This window comes from Phodopus roborovskii, unplaced genomic scaffold, assembly GCF_943737965.1.
Source record: "Phodopus roborovskii unplaced genomic scaffold, PHOROB, whole genome shotgun sequence".
NCBI classification, from domain to species: Eukaryota; Metazoa; Chordata; class Mammalia; order Rodentia; family Cricetidae; genus Phodopus; species Phodopus roborovskii.
Genome location: NW_026125295.1, coordinates 20,939,829 through 20,955,859, shown reverse-complemented (window position 1 = coordinate 20,955,859; position 16,031 = coordinate 20,939,829). Strand labels below are relative to the sequence as shown.

Genomic DNA, 16,031 nt, shown 5'->3' with positions numbered 1-16,031 from the left:
GAAAAGACAGTTTCTAACATGTTTCATATATATATATATATATATAAAAAAAAAAAAAAAGGAAGCATTGATGGGGCTTGTTGGCATGTACCTCTAATCCAGCACTTGGGAGGTAGAGGCATGAAGTTCTTTTGTAAGTTTGAGGCCAGACTTATTTATCTAGTAAGTCCAGATCAACCAGGACTGCACAGTGAGGTCCTGTCTCAAAAAAAAAAAAAAAAAAAAAAAAAAAAAAGACTCAATCTTCTCAATCTCCCCAGAGAAATTTTACCTGGCAGTTTCTGTGCTGTTTGGCACCACTGAACTCTTGTTAAAGGCGATCTAACACCTCTTCTATTAACAAACTTTAGAGAAAAAAAAAAACCTTATATAAAAGCTCTAACTCTACAAAATGGAAAGTGATTTTTACAATGTGCTTAACAAGCAGACTGCACTGCTGATTCTTGACAGACAAAATGTGAAAGTTTTAACACTTGAAAGAACATTTAGCTAGCACATTACATTTAGTTTCATGATGAACCCTGCAAGTTTCCACCAAACCATTACAATATTCTTTCAAAGTCCACCAGAGTCATTCTTTTTACCAAATAAATCAAACAAAATAAAAGCCAACAGCAAAACTTTTAAGGCAACAATCTTTTTTTTTTCTTTTTCCCTTCAGTGCTGAGGATCCAACCTGCCTGTTAAAGCAAGCCCTATGTCTATCAGTTAACATCCCTAGCACCTTCATACACTTCTTAGGAGGCCACAAGACTCAACTACAAAGACAACAGATTTCAGTAATGCTACTAATACATGAAGACTGAAGAAAACTACAAAATAAAAGATCATATGCCAGAAAGCCCAGCTGCTCAGGAGGCTGAGTCAGGAAGACAAAACACGTTGAGCAACAATATTAGAACAATAGTTTGAAAGCCCATCTCAAAATAAGTGTTGAATCTGCATGAGAAAGATTCACAAAGCAAATACTATACATTGTACAAAGTAATAGTATGGTATCATAAAGAATACATGATATTTGAGTGAGATGAACTTTGAATCTCAGCTCTGCCACAACATCAAGATGTGTGAATATTAGTGATTATTTTGCATAGATTTCACTTTCCCAATCTATAAAAGGCTGGATTCCAGTATTTCAAGAGTAATGTTCTATGATATCATTAACATAAATCTATATAAACTTAAAAAGCAAGGGCAAGAGAAAAGACAGTTGGGGAAAAGGAATGTTTAAGGAAAAAGCACAGTAATAAAAATGTATGCAAATGCCATCACAAAACCCATCACTTTATATGCTAACTAGAAAAGGGGTGCAAAAAAAAAAGTTCAAAGAAAAAGAGCAACATAAGTAATAGAAATTTTTAACAGGCTTTACTCAAGGTTCAAAATTAAAATTCCGGGGGCTGGAGAGATGATGGCTCAGCACTTAAATGTAAGTACTGTTCTTGCAAGACCCAAGTTTGATTCCCAGCACCTGTATCAGGAGGCTCAAAACTGCCTGTAAGCCCCAGCTCCACGGAATCCGATACCTTCTTCTGGTCTCCCCTTTCAAGCACCTAAGCTCATGTACACAAATCATACCTTCAATACACACATACAAATGATTTTTAAAATCTTAAATACACATACAGACAGACAGACACACACACACAGGTTGGTGGTGGAGATGCCTCTCCAGGTAAAGGTACCTGCTGCAAGCCTGACAATCTGAGTTCAATTCATGTGATGGACAGAGTACTGACTCCCACAAGCTGTCCTCTGACTCCATTTGTGGGCCATAAGCACATGTGCACCCACACACACATGCACACTCACAAACATCCATTAACAAAAATTAAATAACCAGTATTTTTTTAAAAAACAAAATTTGGATTGATGTTATACCTCAGTGTGTTATGAGAAGCCCTGAGTCTGATCCCAAAACTAAAGAAGGAAAAAGGAAAGAAAGAAGAGGGGAAAGTGGGGAGGAAAGAATCAGGATTAAGGAAAGAAAAAGGAAAGCGTACAGAATTTTACTTAGGTACTTTAGTAATTTGCACAGACTCTGTGGGGTGGAGAGGATGGACAGATGGCTCAGTGGTTAAGAGCTCCTGCAGAGGATCTAGGGTCTCTTTCCAGAACACACAACACATGGTGCACTTATATGTAGGCAAAACACTCAAACACATAAAATAAAAATAAATCTTTAAAAGACTGTGAAATCTAGATGAAAGATATTACTGGTTCCTAAACAGTGTAAAATATACTAAAGTATTATTTTAAGATCAGCACAGGCAGAACATATTTGAGTCATCCAAGCAGAAAACCCAGTTAAAGATAGTGAGCAGTTCAGAGACAGAAATTAAAAAGTGTAAGAATACAAAGTAAGAAATTTTTTAAAGAAAATGACTGTAAAAATAGGCTAATGTTAAGGTTTATGTCTGAGTTACTGGGAACATGTTACATAATGCATCAAGCAAAAAAAGACAGCATATGGAATTGGTTTTTAAGGGAAGACTTTTAAGTTCTATTTCCGAGATAAGTTAAAATGAGAATCATCCAGGTCTGTCAAATTGTCTTCAACCCAACTGATCTGTTAAATTATGTTCAGTAACGTCAAGCATTTCCTTCAATTTTACTTATCAGTGAAAGAATCATTGAATTTTCTGGCACTGAAAACATGCATTTTTTTTTTCTCTGTATTACAAGGCTAATTCATTTTTTTTCAAGCTTTTCTGAGAAGGAATTTATAAAAATAAGTCACATCAAACTATGAACTTTGGAAGAAAGTTCTCAAAATTTGAAAACTAGCAGCATAAACTGTCACTCAGTGTTTCATAAACCATTATATTAATGTGTCAACTATTTATGTGGCTCTGTAACACCAGGAAAATTTTTTTAAAAAATCCCTGAGGGGGACACAAACTTTTTCAAATTTATCACACAGCTGAGATGGGACCACTATGCACACTTATAGACAGTCCAGCCAATTCCTACAAATTAGTTTTCCTGGAGAAAGCATCAAATGTGGCCACGATGAGAAAAAAGTACTATTCAATCAATGCAGATGCCTTGATTTACCATCAAAATGTGAATGAGATTTCTATTAAAAAACGGGACTGAAAATGAACAAAACTTTGTTCTTGAACCATTTCTCCATTGATTTTTATGACCTCGCTAAAGGCTGAAAGCAAACAACGGATTTCCAGGTGCATAGGAAATCGTTAAGGCGATCATAAAGCTTTTGAAAATGAGCACTTCTTGCAAAACTTTTACTCGTTTTGGCTGGACACTGATCCTCCTTGCTCCCCACCCCAAGATGGGGTTAGGAAGTTTTCTTCACCCTCATTCTTCCCTAACGCCTAAGGATTCTTACTAACTAACATAAGGGGCAGAATTTTCTTTGGGTGACTTCAGCCTGGTTCGACATTAACCGAGCGATGTTACGGTCCTCAACCATGAACAAAAACCCAGCTTCACCAGCTGTTCGCATTAAACCGAACTTGAGCGGAAACCCGGTGCGAAACCGTACAAACCCAACCCAGCAAGCTGTTTTTCCTGGACCTACCCCAACTCCACAGCCCCCGGCCACCCCCATCTCTCCCATCCGGGGCGGTAGGGGGAGGGGAGGGCGCGCCCCGAGGATGTCCCCCAGACCGGCTTCCTCCGGCAGGCTGCTGGAGGTGAGAGCGCCCTTCCTGCCAGCCCCGCGTCCCTACCTCCCCGGCCTCAGACATGACCACAGACCGACCGCGACAGGGCATTCTGAGGGGCGCCGAAGCGGCGCGCCGCACACTTGCCTGTCCGCCTCCCCGAGCAGTGCTCGCAGCTCAGGGGACGAAGCCGCAGGGTCACCGGGATGCACGGCGGACACCCGAGCTCCACCGAGCGGCCTCCCCGCCCCCTCCGCTCCGCCGCCGGCAGACGGCGCCCCTGGGCTAACTTCCCCGGGGAAGAGGAAGCGACCAGGCTAGCAGACAGCGCAGACGGACCGGGGGGGGCCGAAAGGACTGTGCGTGTCCGCACGCGGGCGGGGCCGCCTCACCTTCCCTCCGCCGAGCCCGCGGCTCCCGTCGCCTGAGGACTGCACCGGGACGCCACCGCGGCTGCACGGATGCCGTTACCGCACGAGGCCTGGGCAGCGCCGCCGCGTAGCTCTCGGAGAGAGGCGGGGCGAGGGCAACGGGTGGGCGGGCCGGTGCGGGCAGGAAACCCGCTCCACGCCCAGTCTGATAGGCTGCATCGCCTGCGGGGCCCGCCCCTGACGCCACAGCGGAGTGCGCCGCTTCGGGATTGGGCGAGCTGGCCCGTCGATCAAGCGCGGCGCTGAGTGTTCTGTGAGCTGAGACTGCGCGGCGGCGCTCAGGCAGCAGGACAAGGTGAGGAGCGCCGGGCCTGGCGGCCGTGATCTTACCCCCAGCTTCCTCGCTGTATGGTTACTTTCCGCCTCCCTCAGCGCCGCTGAAACCTGTCATTATAATCGCTCGTCAGTGTCGGCCCCGAGTTCAACACAAACTGCTCTCTCTGGTTCCTGCACCCGAAGGGGCTGACACAGCTGTAGATTCTTAGACAGGGAGCGACAAAGAAAAACGAGCCTCGGAGAAAAATGTAACATGTTTGTTCACTAAAACCACGACCAAAATAAGCTGTCTGAGGAACTTCCTAATGCCCTGGCGCGTGGGCGGCATTCCTCTCGGCATCCAGCCCTGCTGAAAAGGACAGTTACTTTTGCCCTTGGGCTGAGCATGGCCGTGAGTGGCACAGCCCCAGCCACCTGCCAAGGCACCTGTGAATCGGTTCTCCGTCCTAACTAGTCTTGCAGCCACCGATAACTGCCTCACTGTTTCCTAACCACCTTTGTTTCTTAGTGTAGGTGTGGCACCTAAAGAAGCAGTCCAGGTTAGGTAACTTTACTGAGACGCGTTTTTGCCTCCATTGTAACTCACCCATATTCCTAAATTGCAGCGTCCATCCATCTCCACTCCATGTCTAGCACATCATCATCAATAATTGAGGCGTTAGTACATCTTTCACTTTTTAAAATTGTTATTATTAGTGTACGAGCATTTTGCCTTCATGTATATATGTGTGTCTGGTGCCCCTGGAGGCCAGAAGAAGGTATAACATCTTCTGGAACTGGAGTTAAGGGGCTTTTGAGCCACATGTGGGAGCTGGGAATCAAACCTAGGTCCTCTGGAAGAGCAATCAATGCTCTTAATCACTGAACCATCTCTCCAACTCTTTCCTTGCACTGTAATACAGATAGTACGTGTACATCCTAAAAAAAAAAAATCACTTTTCTGCATTTAACTTAATTGTGCGTTGAAAGATACATGGGTTGACATGCCTTAAGTAAACTACAATGCACTGTGGCTCCTTCTTAGCCTGAGTGAAGTTGAGAAAGGTAGACCATAAAACTGGGCAGAGGATACTCTGCTACATTCTATTTATCAAAAGTAAATAATGCAAATTATATATTTTAAAACATACAAAGCTGGGCAGTGGTTGCACTGCCTTTAATCCCAGCACTTGGGAGGCAGAGGCAGGCAGATCTCTGTGAGTTTGAGGCCAGCCTGATCTACAGAGCAAGTTCCAGGATAGCCAGGACTGTTACACTGAGAAACCCTGTCTTGAAAAGCAAACAAACTAAAATATATGGCCCACCACACCTTTTATCTTAACACTGGAGAGGGAGAAGCAGGTTCAATTTCTGCAAGGTCAAGGCCAGCCTGATCCATGTAACAAATTGGAGGACAGCCAGGGCTACATAGAGCTACTCTGTTTCAAAGCAAGCAAAAACAATACAGGCAGCTCATCCCCAGTAACTCCGAAAACTAAAAAAAAAAAAAAAAAATGTGAACCTTCCATATCCTAAGGCCTTTCTTAGGAAACTATTGACAGCTTATAGTTAGAATGATAGTTTAGTGTTCCTATCAGACAGGAGTGTTTAGAGGAAAAAAATTCTACCTATCTGGTAGCAAGAAGCTATCACGGACTTGGTTAACATGTAGAAATCCATGGGCCATACTAACTAAATTTAATTTCTAGATTCAGTGTGGTTATGCTATTACAGGAAAGAGTCTGTTTTGTATAGTAGGTGCTACAATAGGCACTGGATATCTTAAGAGTCCATATCAGTGTCAGATATTGACATTTAAACCACCCTGCATTATTAACATGCTAAACCCAACAATAGTTGTACCTAGGGACAGAAAGGCATTGAGCCACAGTAAGAGAGGAAATGTGTAGTAAGACTATTCAGGCAAAAAGAAGTGTTTGACAGGTTACATAATATAAAGACATTAAGCAATCGTAGTATATTGATGAAGCAGGTGGTGGCTAGAATTTAAGCAATATGTTTTGAAAGCTGGGGGCCTTAGGGTTTATCCTATAAGCAATGAGAAGTCACTAGAGAGTCATTGCTTGTTTTCTCGTACTTTAAAGTTCATTCTGATGTTTTCTGACCTTCATTGCTTCTGCTGAGGAACAAGCTGCAATTCGTTTCGTAAAAAACTGTGTGTGATCCACACCACCAGAAAAGCTAGGAAACAAGGAGGACCCTAAGAGAGATCATACATGGTCCCCCAAAGAAGGGGAAAGGGACAAGATCTCCAGAGCAAATTGGGAGCGTGGAGGGAGGAGAGGAGGAGTTAGGAGAAAGAAAAGGGGAGAAGATGAGGGGAGATGAGGACATGAAGGAGCAGGAAGATTGAGTCAGGGGAAGAATAGAGGAGAACAAGAAAAGAGATACCATAATAGAGGGAGCCATTATAGGCTTTAAGAGAAATCTGACACTAGGGAAATGTACAGAGATCTACAAGGATGAACCTAACTAATAATCTAAGCAGTAGTGGAGAGGCTACTTTAAATGTCCTTCCCTGATAATGAGATTGATGGTTACCTTATATGCCATCCTAGCTTCATCCAGTAGCTGATGGAAGCAGAAACAGACACCCACAACTAAACACTGAACCAAAATCCTGAAATCCAGTTGCAGAGAGGGAGGAGTAATGAGCAAAGGGGTCAAGACCAGACTGGAGAAACTCACAGAAACAGTTGACCTGAACAAGGGGGAGCTCATAGACTCCAGTCTTATAGCTGGGAAACCAGGATAGGACTGACCTTGACACCTGAATGAGGTGTTAGTTGGGAGGACTAGGCAATCTATGGGGTCAGTATTTATCCCTAGTATAGGAATGGACTTAGGGAGTCCATTCCATATAGAAGGATACTCTCTCTAGACATGTTCAGAAGGGCCCTGCTCCAAATTATATGACAAACTTTGAAGATCCTCCATGGAAGGCCCCATCCTCCCTGGGGAGCAGAAATGGGATGTGATGGGAGTTGGGGGTGACAGAGGAGGAGAGAAGGTTGTGGGAACTGGGATTGACATGTAAAACAAGCTTGTTTCAAATTTAAATAAAAAATTATTATCAAAAAAAATAACCTGTGTGCTGCATGTTTGTTAAGTGCACTTTGTGCCTGCAGTTCCATCAGAGACCAGAAGAAGGCATCAGATCCCCTAGAACTGGACTAACAAACTGTTAAAACTGCTTTGTGGGTGCTAGGAACCCAGCTTGGCTTCTCTGAAAGAGCTACAAGTGTTCTTAATGAAGGAATCATCTCTCCAACCTCAAGTTGTAATTCTTGAAATCTATTATTTATTTACTGTGGTAGTTTTAATGTAATTGGCTCCCATAATCTCATAGGGAGTGGCACTCTTGTTGGAGGAAATGTATCTCTATGGAAGCAGGCTTTGAGGTTTCCTTTGCTCAGGATACCTCCCAGTATTTCAGTTGACTTCCTGTTGCCTGCAAGGTACAGCTCTCTCAGCTCCAGCACCACATTTGCCTGTAGGTTGCCATGCCTTCATCATTATGATAAAGGGCTGAGCCTCTGAAACTGTAAGCAAGACACCCCAATTAAATGTTTTCCTTATGAAAGTTGCCATGGTCATGGTGTCTATTCACAGCAATAAAAACCTTAACCAAGACATTTGTTTATTTATTTGTTTGGTGTGTGTGTGTGTGTGTGTGTGTGTGTGTTACTACACATGCATGTGTAGAGTTGGTTTTCTCATTCCACCATGTGGGTTCTAAGGATCCAATTTGGATCATTAGGATTGTTAGCAAGAGCCCTTATCCATTGAGCCATCTCATTGACCCTGTAGCTCTTGTCATTGTCTTTCTGTGCATCGTATCTTCCTGCTCTGGTTATTTTTAAGAATCTATAACTTCATGCTCATCAGCAAAGATGCACTGTTAAGTTTCACTGTTTCTAGATATCTTTTTCTATTTTCCCTGCCAGGCTTTCATCTAGTTCCCCAGATTTCTGAGTCGCTAGTGCCTATTTTCTATCTTGAATCAAATTTGAAAACATTCTGGTTAATATTTCTCTCAAACTTTTCCACCATATTTTCTCTCCTCTTCGTCAAAGACGGCAGTAACATTCACAACGCACTTAGTGCAGTTTCTCTTCTCTCTGTGTCACTCTCCACCACCGTCTTCCAAGTCCTCTTTCTGTGCTGTCATTTGCTGTGCATGTTTGTGTGCATGCACATCCCACATCCATTGTAGGTTGCATCCAGGACTTTGTGCACACCAACCAAACACTCCATCAACAGGCCACACACCCAACCCTTTTAACATTTTAAATTTTGTATGTAGGATATTGCTAAATTGCCCACGCTGTGCTCAAATTTGGGAGAATCCTGCCTTAGCTTCCTAAGAAGCTAATAGGCTTATACCTCCATGCCTGATTCCGGTTCCATAATGTCTATTGATAACTAATGTCTAGTTTATGATCTAACAAGTAAAGCTTGCCAGAAGATCAGAGTGCAGAGTTAGCCGCACTACTTAGCCAGAGGCTAGGCAGTGGTGGTATATACCTTTAATCCCAACATTTGGGAGACAGAGGCAGACAGATCTCTGTTAGTTCAAGCACCACCACCACCACCACCACCACCACCACCCCACCCCCCGGGCTACATGAAATTGATCCAGTCTAAAAGAGAAACAGAGCCAAGCAGTGGTGACTCACACCCTTAATCTTAGTACTTGGAAGTCACACACCTTTAATCCCAGCACTAAGGAGGTGGACACAGGAAGGGATATGGCTGGGTGAAGATTGGAATATAAGTCAGGGCAGTTAGTCCGAAGAGCAGTGTAGTCTGAGCAGGAAGTCTGAGGATGCAGTCTAAGGACATGATGGCCCCTTTGGTCTGAGCATTGGTAGAGGTAAGCACTCTAGTGGCTGGCTGCTCTGCTTCTCTGATCCTTCAGCTTTCATCCCCTGATAGCTGGCTCCAAGTTTTTATTATTAAGGCCTATTAAAACTCTTGCTACAAAATCCAATTAGTGCTGTCCATATGTAGTGGTAATGGGGGGGGGTGCAGGGAGACTGGAACATTATAATAGTAGGAACATCCTCAAAACATTATTCTCCCTCTCCCAGCAGGCATCAACCACCAATAACTCAGTTTAAGGCATGGGTCCTGGAGAGTTCCTCTCCAGCTATGCTGAAATTGTGGCTGGCTTCATCTTGTGCAGGTCTTGCATAAGTAACCACATCTGCTTTGAGTTCATTGTGCAATAGACATGTCAGTGTCTTTATTTATTTATTTATTTATCTATTTTTAAGGGTATGGCATGTCTGCTTTACTTACATAGGAGCAGCTATGAAAAAAGATTTGCATAAATGACAATAAGGAGGTTCTGCCCAAATATTAGCTCTCATATAATCAGGCACAAAATGGTATGGATTATGGATTATATACAATTGGTGAAAATTCATTATACCCTACACTCATCCCCTGTACGTTGCCTAATGTGACCTACTATGAGAAGATAAATTTTCTATTCTAACGTTTAGACTCCCTGTTACTGAAAATCCAACTTTTCTTTACTCCCTTTATTCATCTCAACTCAAAGTCTTTAGATTTTTAGTGGAAAAATGGACTTTAGATAAGTGTTCAACATTTTATCCTATAGTATAATTTTAATGAATGAATATTTCTTAATCTTGAAGGATGTTTGTTACACATTTGTAGAACATTAAGAATAAACATTTTTTTCAGCTGGCCAGTAGTGGCAGGAGGCAGAGGCAGAATGATTTCTGTGAGTTCGAGACCAATGTGATCTACAGAATGAGTTTCAGGACAGCCAAGGCTACACAGAGAAACTCAGTCTCAAAAACAAAAACAACAAACAGAAAGAATAAACTTTTTACCCAAGCATAGTGGTATATGCCTTTAATGCTAACACTTGGAAGACAGAGACAGGCATGTCTCTGTGAGTTCCAGATCAGTCTGGTCTACATAGCAAGTCCCAGGACAGCCAGGACTATATAGAAATAGCCTGTCTCAAAACAAAACATTTTTCAAGTTTTAGAAGTTTATAACCACAGACATTCAATCTGACACTCCTAGTCTTGTGTCTTTGGTGATGGAGAATGATATTCTTCTAGCACAGTTACTTTTTGTTAATAATTATAGAGACACCAAGTTCATGACATATTTCATCTATTTAATATGTATGTTTTAATATATTAGTCAAATATTTTTCTGCATCTGTATAATTATTTGTACTATGTAGACTCTATAAATTATGTAACACAAAGACACTACAAGTAAATATTAAAATGGCAATGACCATGTTAATAACTAGACATTGAGAAGATAATAATAACCAGGTATTCATTTAATGGGAGAGTCCAGTATTTCCTGATAATCTTCCCTCCTTACATTCCTCCAGTACAGTTTATAGCCAGCAAGGACAAATACACTAATCATAATGATCACACCTCCAAAAACATCATAAACACTAGGAAATATGTGTAACACTAAAAGCTGTAAAACCATAGCTACCACAATCTCCAGATGCTGTACTGTGCTGACCAAAGCTGGGTGGAATTTGTCTAAGGCATAATAAACTCCTAAAAATGCTGCAGTAGAACAAATGCATATAGCAATGAGATAGCTCCATGTTTCTCCATCTAAAGGAATGATAGGTTCTTGAAGGACAAACATAGTAGAAACTCCCCAGATTGTTCCAGTCCAACCAAAGGTAAACAGTGCAGTCCACATGCTGATCTTCTCCTTGATGGATCTGTACACTATCATAGAAAGAGCAGTGGTCAGTCCGGCCATCACAGTCATAGTGTACCCAAAGGCTTCTTTCCAGGCATTTATCAATGAATTGTCTTCATCAACAATATTGGGAATCATGACAAGACATACACCTAAGATACTGCAAACTACCGTAGCCATGTCAACATAAGCCATTTTCTCATCTACAAGTAAAAATGCTAAAATGGCACTGAAAACTGTGGTTGTGGCTCTCCACATCGTAGTCCCATTGCTGGGAGGAACTATTGAAAAGGAGGTATACGCACAGGTGATAGAAATAACATTGCATACACCATAAAAGAAAAGCCGTAATCTGTATCCACTGGGCCCAAAAGGAGCTTCCTGGTAATAACATACAACTAACACCGATAAGACCTGCAAGACAGAACGGATAAAGATCAGTTCTAAAGATGGAACTTTAGAACGATCAGAAACAAGCCTAGTGATAAGAGCCACACATCCATGAGCCAAGGCAGATCCAAACAGCACTATCCACATTTTTCGGGACTGAAAAATGTTTTTTTCTGCAAAGCTCTGGAATTGTGCCATCCCACTCGCTCTTAAATCTTCTGTTAGAGGAGGCTGCGTGTCCATGGTTCCAAACAAAGTTCTTCCTTTCCTCTTCATTTCACTCAGCAGGCTTTTCTTTGGATTTTCTTCCATAAATTTGCCATAGTTTTCATTGATTTCTTCATACCCGTTGTCCCCAGGTTGGGGATAATGAGAGGTATATTTTACCATGACTGTGTTGGGATGTATTTTCACCCGTTTTTTAACAGGATATGTTTTGGATGGAGAAGTATCCATTTCTTCAGATAACAAATTCTATTTAAAGAAAAAAAAATACATGTTTATTGCATTGAAAACTGCATGACTATTTTGCATGTATATACTAATTCAATGGTGGAAGGTAGAGATTATAATAGTCTGGAAAGGAAACATAATAGGAAAATTTGATTTGGCATATGAATTATCATGTATATGAGCCCAATGGAATTTTCCAGCCTGTATCACTCCTGTTGTGAGACTGTCCCAATGTTTCACTGTATTTGTTCTTATTTAGCTCTTTTGTTTGTTTAGTTTATTGGTTTTTTGAAATAGGGTCTCATATAGCCCATGCTGCCCTTGAACTCTTCATCTTCCTGCCTCCAACTCCCAATTGCTAGGATTAGAGGTATATGCCACATACCTTGTCTATGCCTCATTTTTTACATGGCATACTGATATTTTCCCATCTTTTCATCTCTACCCATCTTACAAGTAAGATAAAAAATAAAAAGCAGCATCAATCACACCTTGCCTTTTTTTTTTTTAAAAAAAAAATAGGTTTCATTTAATTTTCTTTCATGTGTGTTGGTGTTTTGTCTGCATTCATGCCTGTGTGAGGGTATTGAATCCTGTGGAACTGGAGCTACAGACAGTTGTGAGCTGCCATGTGGGTACGGGAATTGAACTGAGGTCCTCTGGAAGAACAGCCAGTGCTCTTAATGGTTGAGCCATCTCTCCCAGCCCCACACCTTGCCTGGTTGTTATGCCCATTTGTCTATGTTCTAAATTGCTAATTCATAAATTGGCGGTATTTTAAAGATATTTTTAAAAAAATCTGTATGTGTGTGTACATGTGTACATGCATGTGCACACATGTAGGTATGCAGGTATCCTCAAAGGTCAGAAAAAGGAGTCAAATTTCCTGGAACTTGGAGTTCCAGGCAGTTGTGAGACTCTCCACTCGAGTACTGGGAACCAAACTTGGGTCCTTTGAAGGAGCAGGAAGAGCTTTTAACCACTGAGCACCTCATTAGTCCCCAAAAGCATTTTACATAATTTTATATAGTAACAGAATCTAAGCCAAGTGGCACATATCTATAATTCCAGTACTTGATATTGTGATATACTGTTGGTTAGGAAAAAATATTAAGTTCCCTTCAAAGAAATGCTGAATATAAAGAATTTTCCACAGAAGTATATATAGTTTATATAATATATAAACTCTCAATAAATGTTAAAAGTAAGTTTGGCTATTTTCACCTCAATTGCCCTATGGATGGGTATTTTTTACAGTGTCATTCTTTCTCACTCAGTCTGCCTTCCTGCCTCTCTTTGAATGGTTTCCTTTTCCTTTTCAGTGATTTTTTTCTTCACCCTAAGAAGTGATCTGGCAATACACCTTACCAGACATGTGGAGCCCACTGGAGTGTGTCTGCTCTAAACGGGAAGAGGCAAAGGAGAGAAGAGGAAACTTTTCTCTCATCATGACCCCCCAAATCCATGCCCAAACTCCTCAGTTCCAGGACTTAAGCCATGACCCCAGAATCAAGTCCTGTTCTATTCTTTTGACATCATCTGGCTAGCCAGCTGTTCTGTTTGCTCTCAATTCTTCTGAAAGTCCTCTTCAGCTGGAAGAAGTCATGGAAAAATACCACCCATGCCTCCAGACCCTCCAGACCTGACCAGCCTCCTCCTGCAATCTCTCCAAAATACTGGTCTCAAGAAACCCCACTATTCTGTATTTCTCACTTCTAGCCATTTCCATTTGAAAATCATGGTTTTAGTTTCAGTAACCTCGAACTCAGTCACAGTCTCAGTCGCCAAGAAGGAACTTTCTTCCCAGCTCCTGACTTCTGTGGGTGATCTCACAGTCCTTCCAGACCCCCAAACTAGAAATCAAGGAACACTCTGAATTCTCCTTTCTGCCATCACACTCCAAATTGGCTCATTCTTACTGTTTTTGACTTTGAAATATTTCTTTTCTCTCTAATTCCGAGTTAATGCCATTATTCTAGAAGAAGCCAGTGTGGGTCGCAGACTAGAACATTACCCTGGCATCCTGTCTGGCCCCCTTGAGTTCCAGCCCTCCTCTAAATCCCATCCGTGTTATCATGTTGTCACATTAATCTGTCTTTAAAAGATTCAGACAGAAACTTTCCTCCAAGTTTTCCCCATCCAAGAATCAGGAGTTCTCTACAGATCACCTTTCTATCCTATCAGTGTCAACAAACACAGGGCACCCATGTAATCCCAACACTTAGGAGATAGAGGCATGACGGCCAGAAAGTAAAAGCCATCCTAAGCTACATAGTGAGTGGGTTTGAGGCTTGCCTGGGTCACATGAGATGCTGTCTCAAACACAAAAACAGAAAGGTAAACTCCAACTCCTGTGCCAGGCACTTGATAGCCTGCTTAGCACGGCACTGGTCTGTAGTTAGTCCCTTGGCACCCATACTATGCTCCAGGAATCTGTGTGGTGTCTCCCTGACCTTGCACCATGTGTGTAAAAGTAATTTCCCAAGCTTTTATCCACTAGTCCCTCCTCTGCTCCAACATTCTAAATAGTGATCACCTGTTAGGAGCTAATTCAAACTCTGTCTTTAGGATCAAGCCTTCTCTGACTTCTCCAGACACGTCTTCATCTAAACAATTGCAGCACTTCTAATCTAATTTGTATAATGTCATCATGTTGCTTCCTGCCTGGCTCAGCTCTGGAGTTTTATGTTCCTACTTACTGTACCCAATTTAACTATGACAATTCTCATTTCCTTGATGACCAGTAATTATCCTGATGGAATTTTACATTCCATAACTTCCCATTTTCTGCTATCGTTGAAAATTTACCTTGTATTTATTCAGTGCTTCCCTCTTTCTGCTACAGGCCAAACCTACTGCTCTGGGAACATGATTTGGAAGTGAGAGTGCCTTGCTATTTTATTCCTCCTATTCTCTCCCTTTGGGGATTGCTTCTAGAAGGGTTTATCAGGCCAGCGAGATGGCCAAGGCTCAGTGACCAAGGGTGCACTCCAAAAAGGCTGATGATCTGAGTTCAATCCCTGGAATTCACATGGTAGAAGGAAAGAACTGACTCCTGAAAAATTGTCCTCTGGCTTCCACACTCATGCCGTGGCACATACATGCCCATGCATGCACCCTCACATGATGAAGACATGTTTTAATTACTTTGGCCCCATCTTTTGGGCTGTAGCTTCTCTAGTGTCCTGGCACAGAAAGGAAGGAAGATGAAAGAGACACATGTCATGCACTGGCTCCTCTTGTGTAACAGCTTATTGATGTAGAAACTAGGCCAAGCTGAACTATAGACCTCGCTTCTTTAGTCAAATGCAAATCTAAATGCTGCCATGAATGAATTTTGTAGATGTGATTAAAAACCCCTGAGCCAGGTGTTGTGCAAGCCTGTAATCCCAGTACTTGAGAGATGAGAGAAGGAGGCAGACACATTAGGAGTTCAGCACCAGCCTCAGATTCAGATACACCGGGTGCTCAAGGCCAGCCCACCCTATATGAGACCTTGTCTCAAAAAAAAAAAAAAAAAAAAAAAAAAAAAAAAAATCCAAATCAGTCGAATTTAATTAAATAAAAAGAGTGTGTTACTGTGTAATTTCAAAGATACAAATATTCGATGCCCTTAAAGTTCCAACCAGTTCGTGAACTAACTACTTTTCCTTACTGTTCACAGACAACACAGCTTTAGTCTGTGTTCATGAGTTTCCAACCTGCTCTTCTTCTCCCATCTCTGATCACACGTCTATAGACTTCAGCTTGCTATCAAGCTTCATATTAGCATAAGTCATTTCCTTATGATAATTGCCCTGATGGTCCTCAATTTCACACTTTCTTCCTTTGAATTGTTTATGTCGGCATCTTTGTTTCTGTGTTAGATATCCTTTAGGTTGTAGGCATGCATTTTTCTCAGGTCAGTTCCAAGGGTCCTCACAGATCTTTGCTATGGGAGACTTGTGTGGGGCTTACAGTTTGCAATTTTTTTTTAAATGTTTGGCCTTCTTGCCTAGTGCCTAGTTGTCCTGAACAAAATCCAACTGTTTTCACTTGGCCCCAAGAGACTCTCATTTCTTTGCCATTCTAAACAATCCCATCAAGGCTCACCCCTTTTCTTTCTAACTACTTTCTTTGTGTTTAA

At 41.8% G+C, this 16,031-nt stretch overlaps 2 protein-coding genes across 2 annotated transcripts in view; both read right to left on the bottom strand.

Moving 5' to 3' along the window:
* Nck1 (NCK adaptor protein 1) overlaps nt 1-4,177 on the bottom strand; it is a 51,440-nt gene extending 47,263 nt beyond the window's left edge. The window contains exon 1 of the mRNA XM_051206345.1: nt 4,022-4,177. The gene's annotated coding sequence lies outside the window, so the exon portion shown is untranslated. The remainder of the gene's footprint in view (nt 1-4,021) is intronic.
* Nucleotides 4,178-10,542: 6,365 nt separating this feature from the next.
* On the bottom strand, nt 10,543-11,937 carry Slc35g2 (solute carrier family 35 member G2). Its single transcript, XM_051206334.1, has one exon. It carries the CDS (start codon nt 11,906-11,908, stop codon nt 10,670-10,672), a length of 1,239 nt encoding a protein of 412 aa, XP_051062291.1. The 5' UTR covers nt 11,909-11,937; the 3' UTR covers nt 10,543-10,669.
* Between the last annotated feature and the right edge of the window lie 4,094 nt (nt 11,938-16,031).

Excerpts from the sequence above, each read along its gene's own strand:
- Slc35g2 (XM_051206334.1), bottom strand. The coding sequence starts at position 11,908 with ATGGATACTTCTCCATCCAAAACATATCCTGTTAAAAAACGGGTGAAA.